The sequence below is a fragment of the Patagioenas fasciata genome, chromosome 3 (assembly GCF_037038585.1).
Source record: "Patagioenas fasciata isolate bPatFas1 chromosome 3, bPatFas1.hap1, whole genome shotgun sequence".
In the NCBI taxonomy this organism is placed as follows: domain Eukaryota; kingdom Metazoa; phylum Chordata; class Aves; order Columbiformes; family Columbidae; genus Patagioenas; species Patagioenas fasciata.
The window spans coordinates 38,575,816-38,587,049 of record NC_092522.1 but is presented as its reverse complement, the minus strand read 5'-3'; the positions used below and the strand labels follow the sequence as shown (position 1 = coordinate 38,587,049).

Below are 11,234 nucleotides of genomic sequence, written 5' to 3'. Positions count from 1 at the left end.
CCTCAGCCTCCTTTTCTCCAGGCTAAACAGCCCCAGTTCCCTCAGCTGCTCCTCATCAGACTTGTGCTCCAGGCCCCTCACCAGCCTGGTCACCCTCCTGTGAACTCTCTCCAGCATCTCAATGTCTTTCTTGTAGCGAGGGGCCCAAAACTGAACACAGGATTCCAGGTGGGGCCTCACCAGCACTGAGTACAGTGGCAAAATCACTTCCCTAAGTCCTGCTGGCCACACTATTCCTGATACAAGTCAGGATGCTGTTGGCCTTTTTAGCCACCTGGGCACACTGCTGGCTCATATTGCTCCTTAAGACTTTTCCAAGGTAAAGATGTAGAAAGTAATCCTTTTGCTGAATACGTCCAAGGCACCAATAGCTCATTATATCTCTCTCCCACTCCATTACATGCGAATCCATTTTGTAGACCCCAGCGTCATTGGGCCAGGGACTGCGCTTTGTGTCTTGCTCCTGGGAACTGGAAAAGGCAAACCTATGGAAAAGAAAGCATAAGCAGCACAAATCAAGAAGGATTTTCATGTTCTCATTTAATGATTAGAGGCCAAATTAACATCACAGCAGTAAGAGTGAAGGAGCATTTCCCTAGCACACTGCAGAAGTTCTGCGAAACAAATCAGCCTTACTTAGGAGAAAAACAAGATACATCAATATTTAAACTAGTTGTTTGTAATTCTTAAACAGGAAGAGAGACTCTTGATAAACCTCAACTTTTTCGCTTTTCACCACATCCTAGAAAACGACCAAGGAACAGCTACTGTATGAAAGGATATAAACAGGATTGCCAGAAACCTGTCTTAACCTTCATACAAAGTTGCGGGCAATGGCCAATACTTTGGAGAATTCTCCTTCCCTCTGCCGCAGGATATAGGGTATTGGTGTTTTTATTCTAGTCCCTATTGGATTTCCATTGTCTTCTATGAGTACCACATTGTTGGAATCAAATCTAGGTGTCATGGTGGGGCCAGGCATCTTGTGCCCTACAATCAAAGCCTTCTTCTTTTCTCCTTTGATAGCCAGAAGAATCTTATCTCCTACTTTGCCAACTCCAGTCTTGTTATACACGTGGATACATTTTGGTGGTCGGTGGTACGGCGTGTTCCCCAAGGCACTGTTGTCCACCACTCGCACGCGGGTGAGCTTCTGTATTGCTAGGGATGCTCCAGTGATACTAGCAAAAGACAGGAAAGAATGAGACAGATCTTCTCAATAATCCTTGGAGAGCAAGGGCAAACCCAGCATAAGATCTTGTCATTACACAAACCACTCAGAAGGCGCCAGCAACAAATACAAATCATATGGGTGGCACATTGACTGCATTCAATGTGCTCTTTGAAAGCCAGATGTGACGCTGGGCTTTGCACACTCTTTACTAAATGTGAAACATAAGACCACCATTCTACTCTGGAACACAACTAGAAGATGGCGTGAAGACTGGCTTGCATTTACTGGGCTTTTTAGCAACTGCAGATGATGCTATTCAACTTCAATTTACAAGCAAAAAAAAAAGTGCTTGCTTCTGCTACAAGCAGCCTACAGGAAGCTGAGACTCAAGTCAGGTTCTTTCAACATTTTACACAGTCCCCAGCAGTAAGGACTTTTCTGATCAATCATCAGTGAAGTCTATGAGGGTCTCCTGTCTTATTCTGCTCTCAGTGAGACCTCTGAGGTCCTGCTGTGGCTGTGATAAGCTGCCACCAACTGCAATCTAACAGATCATCAACTTCCCCATGTGGGAGGAACCCAGAGAGACGCAGTCTCTTCTGTATCTGTTTGCTCTATGCGATTATCAATTGCAAGAAACAACAGAAATAAACTGCAAGTTGTTAGATGTGACTCTGAATATGCCTGGTAACAGCAGGAAAAAACTGAGAAGAAATTCAACCTCCCTTTCAGGAAAGGCTATTCTTTCATCCAGTAAGCTCAAATTCAAGTGATTTGTCGCTTCTCTTCAAAGGACACCCAAACACAGACAACTGGAAAAGCAGGAAGATCCTTTCTACTGGTAAAAAACTGTTTTGCACTAAGATACTAGAAACCTGCTGGCCAGACAGCTGCAGGAATGCCAAGCTGCTGTCAGCTGAACTACTCAAACAGACAGCACATGGAGTCAACCTAACCATTCACCTTGTTTTGCAGAGCAGCAACATACAGTAAATACAGACCAATGGGGACCAGCAGCCCTTCTTGAAAACAAAGGACCTGTATTTGCAATGCTGCCTAAAACAAGAGCAAGGCACCCCCTGTGTATCAAACACAGCATGGATGGACATCAGTTGCAGCAGACATTTTTACATGTAATCAGGGAAGGCTGGCTACATCAGTCCACGTTATTCTTAACTGCTCTAGAGGCCCAGTTTTGACTTTCAAGATTTATTTCCCACAGCAGGGGCCTATGCCAGCCTTCCCCTATAAGCAGACACCTCTCTTCTCTCTCAGAAGTCACTCACCTCTGCAAAAAAAACCCACCACATCCAAAGCAGGCCCACCACAAAGGAAAGGTTTCCCCATTAAGACTGCTGATGTCCTCCAGTAACACTGCTCCCCTCTGTGGACCTGGCCTTCCTTTCGCTCTCCATGTATATAAATCCTTTAAATGTCTACTTGGCAACGCCCTTGTGCAGTCCACTTGCAAAAAAAGCCAGTAAGACTTAGATAACTCCTTGAGATAGCTCGTGGGACTATCACACAACATAGCCCTAAGCATTTTTTTAATTCCCTCTCTAGACCACAATCATGTGAATTACTATTCTCACCCTATAAACTGAAGCCCTGACCCTTCAAAGAGCTGTATGCTAGAGATTCCCCATACCCGCACCGAGTGTACCGTGGGATTAGGCTCTAAGCTTTGTGCAAGGCATTGTAAAACATGAGGTCCATAAATTTAAGAAGCTTTAAAAGCCTTGAGCCTGGAACAAGGACCTAAAGAAAAATAACAAAACAGACACTGTTAAGGCAGAAAGCAATATTTTTTCCAGGTTACTTTTGCTCTAAATAGCTGAAATTATAAACTCTGGAACAATTCTAAACATGTAATTGGCTTTACATCATCAGGGGTTGGCTGCTGCTTTTTGGACTTGGCTGGGAAACACAGTCACTTTAAACTTCTGCTTGCAGACCCTTGCAGCACCCTCAAAGGCCTAAAAGTCTCCTTACAAGCATACAAAAATGCAGAGTTCAGACCGCACTCAGACTGCCAGGAAATACGTTGTTGCATTCGGGCTGACTTTACAACCTGTGAAGAGACAACTACAAAATTTTGTTGTATTATATTGTCCTTTTTGAATGAAAAATACTGTATCTTACACTTGACCTACTTAACAACATCTCTTTCAATCTGGAAATTCTCTCAGAAGACAAAAGCAAAAGCAGGATTTGAAAATTACCTGAAGTGTCGCTGAATCACCGCGCCGCTTAGATGGGTTAAGGATAAACCCAATTGCTGAGTCAAGAGAGCCATTTGGATTCTGGTAACCCACTCTGCAAATAAAACAAGAAAACTATGAACTCTGGAAAATGGACAAAATTTTTTTGCTTCCTTTCCCTTACATGAATCACACACTGGAGCTTCAGCACCTCTTTAGAAGTCACAATGCACAGCACACAGAGTGGTAGCAGCATCCGTGGCATGCTACAAGCAGGTCAACAACCCCTGCCTGAATTCAGCAGACAACATAATTCAGATGCATATACTACAAAGCTGGATTCAGTACTGCTGCACTGCAGTTTCCTGTGCACAGAGGTAAGGGCCCTTCTGCAGGCACTGCGAACCATGTAACACCCAGCAGGTTTGAGAATCCTGGATGTGAACTGAGTTTCTAATTTAGAGGCCACAGTGACCAGTAAAAGCTACCATAGTTACTTGTAAAACGTACCGACATTACCTATAAAACCAAGAAAAAGCCAGAGACACTCTGCAGACTGGCATCAGAGCTTCAGGAAACAATTTGCCAGGCGAGAGACAAAACCAAACACCACTGGTGAGGGCATGTTCCCCTTCAGCATACACAAGGTGTTCGGCAGCCTGTGTTTAGAGACCAGAATCACACCTATGCCAACCCTGCCCTGTTAAGGCCACCCAGATGAAGCAATTCCCTGTACCTTTGTGATGTTCGCTCAACCCAACACGAACCACCCCCAACCTGCAGCAGCGCTGGGTTACAGGGCAACCTCTGAGCGAGTTCACCACCTCCTCTTCCCTGACTACATCTATGGGGTTTCCCTCACCTCATTCTGTCAGACCAATGGGGAACAGCTTGCACGCACAATTGCAAAGGCTTTGCTGAACCCAGATCCTCTTGCCAGACATCAGTGAGGGAGCAATGACCCAGGCAGCCATGCCAGCAGATCCAAGTGAAGGGATAAAACAGCGTGGACCTAGAGCCAGTCCTCTTTCAGGTCAGCTAAGGTAGAACTAAGATTTTCCATCAGACTACAACTACCATGATGTGACATTGCTTCCTTAGGCCTTGGCAGTGTAAGCAACTTGTGCTCTACTTCCTTCTAGAGTAAACAATAAAAATACATTGACCTTCTATCTCCCTTCGCCAGTTCTGATGAGCTCAGGGCCAAACTGTAGCAGCACATTGTAAAGCCATTTTCTTAACTTTTATTTTAAAACCAAAGCTGACCTAACTTCTCCAGGAAGAAAAAAATGCCCACAGAGCCTTTGACAGGCAATGCCATAGCTGTACTTACTACAACCAAGTAAAGCCCTGGCTAAATATTCACTCTTTATTGTTTGGTTGGTTTTTTTTTCTCCCCAGTGTGTTTGCTTACTTGGAGACGTATTTTTTTAGGACTTGCAGTTGTTCTACAGAGCAAGCATTACCTGATAGCAGGACAAGAAACTCTGGAGATGTGCACCACGGCAATTTTGTAGCAGTGCTCCCTGAGCAAAGCACACAACATGTGGCAAACTGTCTCACCTGTCACACAGGTTTGGAAGAGATCAGCAATAGCCAAAGCTTGCATTTGTTGCTAAACAAAGCCACTTTTCCATGAGGCAGAAGATGTCCAAATGAATTTGGAGCTTTCCTTCAGAGCCTGCCTGCACTGTTCCCTCTCTGAAATGCAATTCCAAGAAGGCTGTGGTTTTGCCACAGTTCCTCACCTAGCTGTGCGACCCACACAAGAACAAGGCCCTGCGTGTTTACAGTGCTGCTGGCAATCAAGGTCCAGTTACCCAGGCCTTGCTACTGCTGGGGTTTCTAAACAAGTTCAACCACTCTGCCATGCTGTAAGCCCACAGCCCGTGCTGGCAGGGAGGACAGCCTCTGTCCCGTTTTTACACTTGGGTCTACTGTTTCCCGTATGAAACTCAAACCCAGTGGGTAACACTGCTCTGACTTCCTCCAGAGGCTTTGGATCCCTCTAGAAAACCCAAACCAGCAGCAGCAAATTGGCCTTCCTGTTGTCTTCGATGGACGCTTCTCAGGGAATCCATCTGCCACCAACGCCCCTGCCTCTGTTCCCCTAGCAGGCGTGGTGGTCTTGATGGCAGGAAAGGACAGCCTGCTCATCCTCACCACTACAGAAGACCGATAGGAGAGGTCTGCTGGCTGGAGGCAGGGACGGGCACAGGGACAGAGGGACATCAAGGCCACGACCAGCACAGCTGGCTGTGCGTAAGCCCATGCGTCAGAGACCTACAGCGCTGCCTGAACTCTGAGCTCACTCCCCACTCCGGAGAGGAGTCACTGTTTGTTTCTGCCCTGTGGCAGCAGTGAAGGTTTGAAGTCACAAAACTACCGGCAGAAGCACCAACAGCGTTAAGCATCCAAGGACTGTTTATTTTTCCAGATGACTCAGTACCCCCTTCTTGGCTAAGAATTATTCCTCAGCACATTAAGATGTGTCACAAGCTAAGAAACTTTGTATGATTGATTACTTGGTATGAAACATCCTGTTAGGAACGGAGTAAACAGGGGGGATGCTTTCAATTAGCAGGACGGTTTGGGGTGGAGGGAAGAGAAGAATGCATCTGTGGCATGGAGCATGCAAGGGTGCAAGTGGGTTCACCTAGAGTGAATCACACCTTCAGCTGCTGTAACATGCCAGCTTCCCTCCTGGAAACACATACCCAATAGTTTGGGTCTGTCTCCAGGTGCTCCTCAACCAGACCCAGTCTCAACTTGCTCCCTCTGTGGCTGTAAACAGGGCACTTCATCTCCTCCACCCTCAGTTTTCCCCTCTGGGGAGCAGGTAATTACTAAACTAGACTCCAAAGGGCAGAGAAGCCACTCACTCTGCCACACTTGGTGCTGCCACACGAACGCTCCGGGTTGGTGCCAAAGCTGAAGAGCCGCTATAAAGCAAAGAAAGCCATCGGCTCCAGCACAGCCAGCACCTCTCTCCTTCCCAGTACTGATGCTGCCTCACACCAGGAGGCTTTGAAAAGGCTCCCAAGGAGGCTGCACATAGCACTGGCACAGGGAACGCAAGTGACCCGAGTTTGCTTCTGAAGGTGGCTCTCCCAGGGTTGTCCCTGAGCAGCTTGCAGTGCTCAGATGCCTGTGGGAAGAGTAACCCCATAACCCTCAAACACAGGAAGATTTGTGGGAGTTCCCAGACATCTGCTGTCGGTATTGCCCAACTGATAGGAGTGCACCCTGCAATACCTTGGACAGCCAAAACACTGTCGCTGCTTAGTACTTAGTCACTAATACACTCCTGACCAAGGAATTATCTTGGAAGGGACTTCTGGAGGTCATCTATTCCAATCTCCCCCTCAAGGAGGATTAATTTCCAAGTTCTTCATGCCAGGCAAGAGCAGTATTTAAACAAACACTGTCCTAAAATGAAAGGCCCAACACAAATACAACTATTGATATAGCATAGATAACAGGTAGCTGCACCAAAACAATGATAAAGAACCATGCAGAGTAACCTCTGTGCAACTCCTGCCCTGCTGCCCCTAAATTCTAGCAGTGGCTCTCTCTCATGATTAGAAACTAATTTCTTAAAACCAGAATTGTAGAGACTCTTCGCTTCTCTCTGCTCCCCATATCAGTTAAAAGTTAGCCCAGGTCTCAGACTGAGTTCAGAGTAAGATTCAGAAAGGGTGAAGGAGACTGTTAATCAAATATTCGTAAAAATGACCCAATTTCTACTTCACTGAATAAGCCTGAGCATGCAATAGGCTGCTGCAGCAAACACTCCCTTCTCAAGGGCCCTTCAGTCATACCCCATTCAATGCAACAGACCGACATCAAATTCCAACACCATACAACAAAGGAACTCTTCAACAGTTATAAACCTCTGGAAGTTATTTACCTATTGCACCATTTTCAAGTGCCATACTAAAGCTACCACCTTCACCATTTTTCCTTGAGATCAAAATACTAATGTATTTACTGCAATCTTGAGTGGTTTTTGAAAGGAGGAGTTCTGGAAAATTTCATCCCAGCTAACAGAAGCGAGCGACATAGAATATTTTACTCAAATGCATGCAAACATGTAAGTAGACCACCTCAAGGAGCTGACACAAAGCAAGGACATCTTCCAGATAAAGAGAACAGGATTACATGCTCACTTTGAAGCCACATCAGGGCACACTGTACCAAGAAAGGAAGCCCTGTGTCCCCCCAACACACATTTCCATCACCTCCCTTATGCTGGCTCCAGCATTCACGCTAATCAGTCACAGTTTTCAGCTAGATCAGTTCTCTGATCCAACTCATCCCGTGGTAGCACAAATGCTGGTGTGAGGGAATATGTCAAAACACAAGACCAGGACTTCTCCTTTCACTGCCAACCCAGACTTGCATCCCCAGAGAAACACCAGGGGATTTGGACATGAAAGCACCTCTTTCATTTCAGCAAAAATACTGATGTGCTCCACAAGAATGGTGTCTGTTAATCTGCACTATAAACGCAGCCATGGGAGCACTAAAAAGGTCTGTGCCTGGACACTCAAGAGGCCAGTGCAATGGCTCTGACCAGGTTTTTAGCAGTGGTTTACACCCTAAAAAACAGTCAAGATGCCATTCTTAGCCTGCCTGCATCCTAGAGTACTTTTAAATATTGTTGTTACCTAGCAATCCAGTAGTACTTTCCTTTTTAATCAAAAGTTTTGGAAATAACACCTGCTCCCTATCTGCAGTTCCACAACCATGCGGCTCTTTCTTTTCCTTCTTTCTGCTAGTAACTCATCCACACAAACAGGCACCAGGGAAAACCAGTGGATGTTGGACGACAAATGCTGAGGCCTACTACCCAAAGCTTGCTGCCAAACATACCAAATAAAAACGGCAAAATATGATTCACTTTAATAGTTGTAACCTGATCTGCAGAGTCAAACAGCAGAGGCAAATATCTCCTCTATCCTTCTAAGAGAACGGAACAGCCATGCTCTAGGCACCACAAAGATTTGAACTGCATCTGTCATCTATCATTAAAACACAGGAAATAAATCGAAGTCAACATGCACAATGCAAATACCTAAACCCCTACTCTGCCACTGCAGGTTTATTTATAGACCGTCTGCCAGGGTGAGCTGCAAGAGCCAACTGTGAACTACAGGACTCAATCCATTCACAGCTCTCCTCATAAAGGAAACAATGTGATTAAGAGCTTGTGTGTGTTAAAAATACACAAGATATTCATTACCAGGACATAATTGGTTTTACATTAATGACAGCCAGAAAGGCTAGGATTCACAAGACGAATTAAGTCTTTTCAAATTCCATTTATGAATAGGATTAGCTATTAAACAGGATATTTATTGATCTATGTCACCAACAGAAACTCATTACAGGTACATCTGTTAACAATTTTGAAGGAAAAAACACTAACCACATTTTCCAGATCAAAATCAGGAAAGGCAGATTAAAAAAAAAAAAAAAAGAGCTTAATACCTTTAATGGAAAACTTACTTTGGACATTTTAAGTATCCACAAGTCCAAACTCCAAGGTACTTATGGCTCTTATCATTCTAGTATCCGAGCACCTTAAACTATCCATATATTCATATTCACAGCACTGTAATAATATAGGAAGGGATTATTCCCAGTGCACCACCAGGAAATTAAGCTACAGAGAGGAAAACTTCCTGTGTGAGGTGAAAGGAAAGGAGCAGTAGAGAAGGTACCTAACCCCCAAAGCTCTGTTCTGGTACAGTCTGTGGGACTGAAGTGCAGCAAGGGCCCTCCCCGCTTCTGTCTTCTAGAATCACACGTGAATTCAGAGAACTGCCCACATTACCATAACTTTGTGCTGCTATCACCTCTCAAAGTGTATCTTTACTATTCCTAAAAGTACCAAGGTCTCAGTAACAGGCCAATAGGTGGCAAGCCACAAGACCACAATCAGTTCCCAGCCGTGACCTGGGTGACCAGGTCCCAAGCACCAAGTTGTGATCACAAACCAGACAGCAGTAACCATGCCAGGGGGAGTTGTGGCAGGGAGAAGGACATAAACAAGAAGGAAGAGAAGGTGGAGAACTGTGGCTCAACGATAAAAAAACTCAGGAACCACTGACCTAGGCTAGTCATTCACAGAACAAAGAACAATAGTGGCTCTAGGCTTTCCTGATAAAGCTACACCAGAAAAGGATGCCCAATACAGACAGAACTCAGGTCTAAGAGAAACCTAACCCAGAGATAAAGGCACACAAAGGCTACCTGCAGCTTTGTTGGAATAAGCCTTGCTTTTCACTCAAAAACTTCCCTTAAATCAGTTTCTTTTCTTCCAAACAAGACCGTTTCATGTCAGCTTGAGAAGCTTTTGAACCAGGCAAGCGATTGCAGCTCAGATGAGCATCCATGTCCTGGTTTTATAAGGGCTGGCTGCACGTCTGCTTTTACTACAAGGAGCAAGTCTTTCACCCTTATAAGAAACCTGTCACGCAGTCTGCTTCCCCAAATTGTCTCCCCTTACTCACCAGACCTCCAAAAGAGTTTTTTGGAGAATAACCAGCAAAGTACAGACTAGCGCCCACACTTCCTGAGTCCCTGTGACACACACCAGTAAATGTTGCATTTGTCAGGACGCAGGAATTTTGGTCCAACTTTGCTGCATGACTACTCATACCCACACAAGGATAATCCCCACAGCACAACCCCCCATGATTTCTGAAACTAAGAAAGGCTCTGAAGTACACATGTGCAGGAATGCCAGAGAGTGCTTTCCTCCTCCTCCAGGCCAGGCTGGTGCACAGGCTGAACCTCACGGGAACAGAGGCCGCTGTCTGCCAGAGTGGCAAGATCAGCTCATCAGCAGTGCCATGTGTGCAGGTGACACACAGGCTCCAGGCTCTGGCTCCCAGCTGCTTATACAAAATGTCACAACTATCTGCCCTGTCGTGTGCTGCTCAACCCACATGCCATCTTCAGGGCCAGCATTTCTCAGTCTTTTTAGAGCATGCTCAAGGTTCAGAGGTTTCAGGCCCTTTGCACAGAGCAGCAGCAACGCCTGCAAACGGTTCCTTATGAGGGACGGGCAGCAGGGCCGGTGCCCGGGGGAAGGGAGGACCCGGACAGCGCGGTCGCCGCAGGGCCCACCCCGAGCATGGTAGCCACGGTCCGCTCTCGCCCAGCGCCCGGGGACTGAAGAGGGACCGGCCTGCGCCCCGAGCAGCTCCGAGCGACAGCCAGTACCCCAGGAGCAGCCCGGCCCGGCGGCGGGTCATGGCCACCCACAAGCCGCCGGGTCCGCAGGCCGCGGCCTGCCCCGCCCGGGAGGCCTGAGGCCCCGCGACGCCGGCGCCGCAGCTCAGGGGCGGGACGCCCGCTGCCGCACGGCTGCCCGACTCACCGCCCGCTCCCCACCGCCCCGGCCCGCCGCCGTTCCCAGGGCCGCCTACGTCCCCCACCCACACAGAACGCAGCCCCCGAGCTCCCCACGCCCCCCACCGCGCACCTCCGAGGGGAACGCGAGCCCTCCGCCCGCCGGCCCGCGCGCACGCGCCGCCGGCCCCGCCCACCGCCGTGCGGGACCGGCGCTTCCTCGCCCCGCCCACCCGGGGCCCCGCCCCGCGCCGAGCCCAGCCGAACCGAGCCGAGCCGAGCTCAGCCGGGCGGTCGCTGCTGCCTCTCTTGCGCGGCGCAGCGCAGCGCGGTACCGCAGCGCCTGGCCCGGTGGGGCCAAGCGGAGCGGCAGCCCCGGGGGACCCAGCCCGCACCTGACAAGGGGTAAGCAAGCTGCTGCTGCGGTGGGGTGCGGCGCGCCGCGGTTGCGGCTCCGGCTTCTTGAGGCCAGGAGGGCCCGGGGCCGCAACCCGCCG

General features: G+C 48.0%; 2 protein-coding genes across 5 annotated transcripts in view; one reads left to right on the top strand and one right to left on the bottom strand.

Annotated features, from left to right (window-relative positions):
* Positions 1–520: 520 nt before the first annotated feature.
* MRPL14 (mitochondrial ribosomal protein L14) lies at positions 521–10,981 on the bottom strand. Its single transcript, XM_065835928.2, has 3 exons — positions 10,871–10,981; positions 3,397–3,490; positions 521–1,181 (listed from the first exon to the last, which is right to left on the bottom strand). The coding sequence occupies exons 2-3, from the start codon at positions 3,468–3,470 to the stop codon at positions 815–817; spliced, it is 441 nt and encodes a 146-aa protein (XP_065692000.1). The 5' UTR covers positions 3,471–3,490; positions 10,871–10,981; the 3' UTR covers positions 521–814.
* TMEM63B (transmembrane protein 63B) overlaps positions 10,979–11,234 on the top strand; it is a 47,622-nt gene continuing 47,366 nt past the window's right edge. For 2 of the 4 annotated variants that reach the window (XM_065835927.2, XM_065835926.2), the window contains exon 1: positions 10,979–11,142. The gene's annotated coding sequence lies outside the window, so the exon portion shown is untranslated. The remainder of the gene's footprint in view (positions 11,143–11,234) is intronic. The other 2 variants (XM_065835925.2, XM_065835924.2) reach the window with 1 other exon arrangement.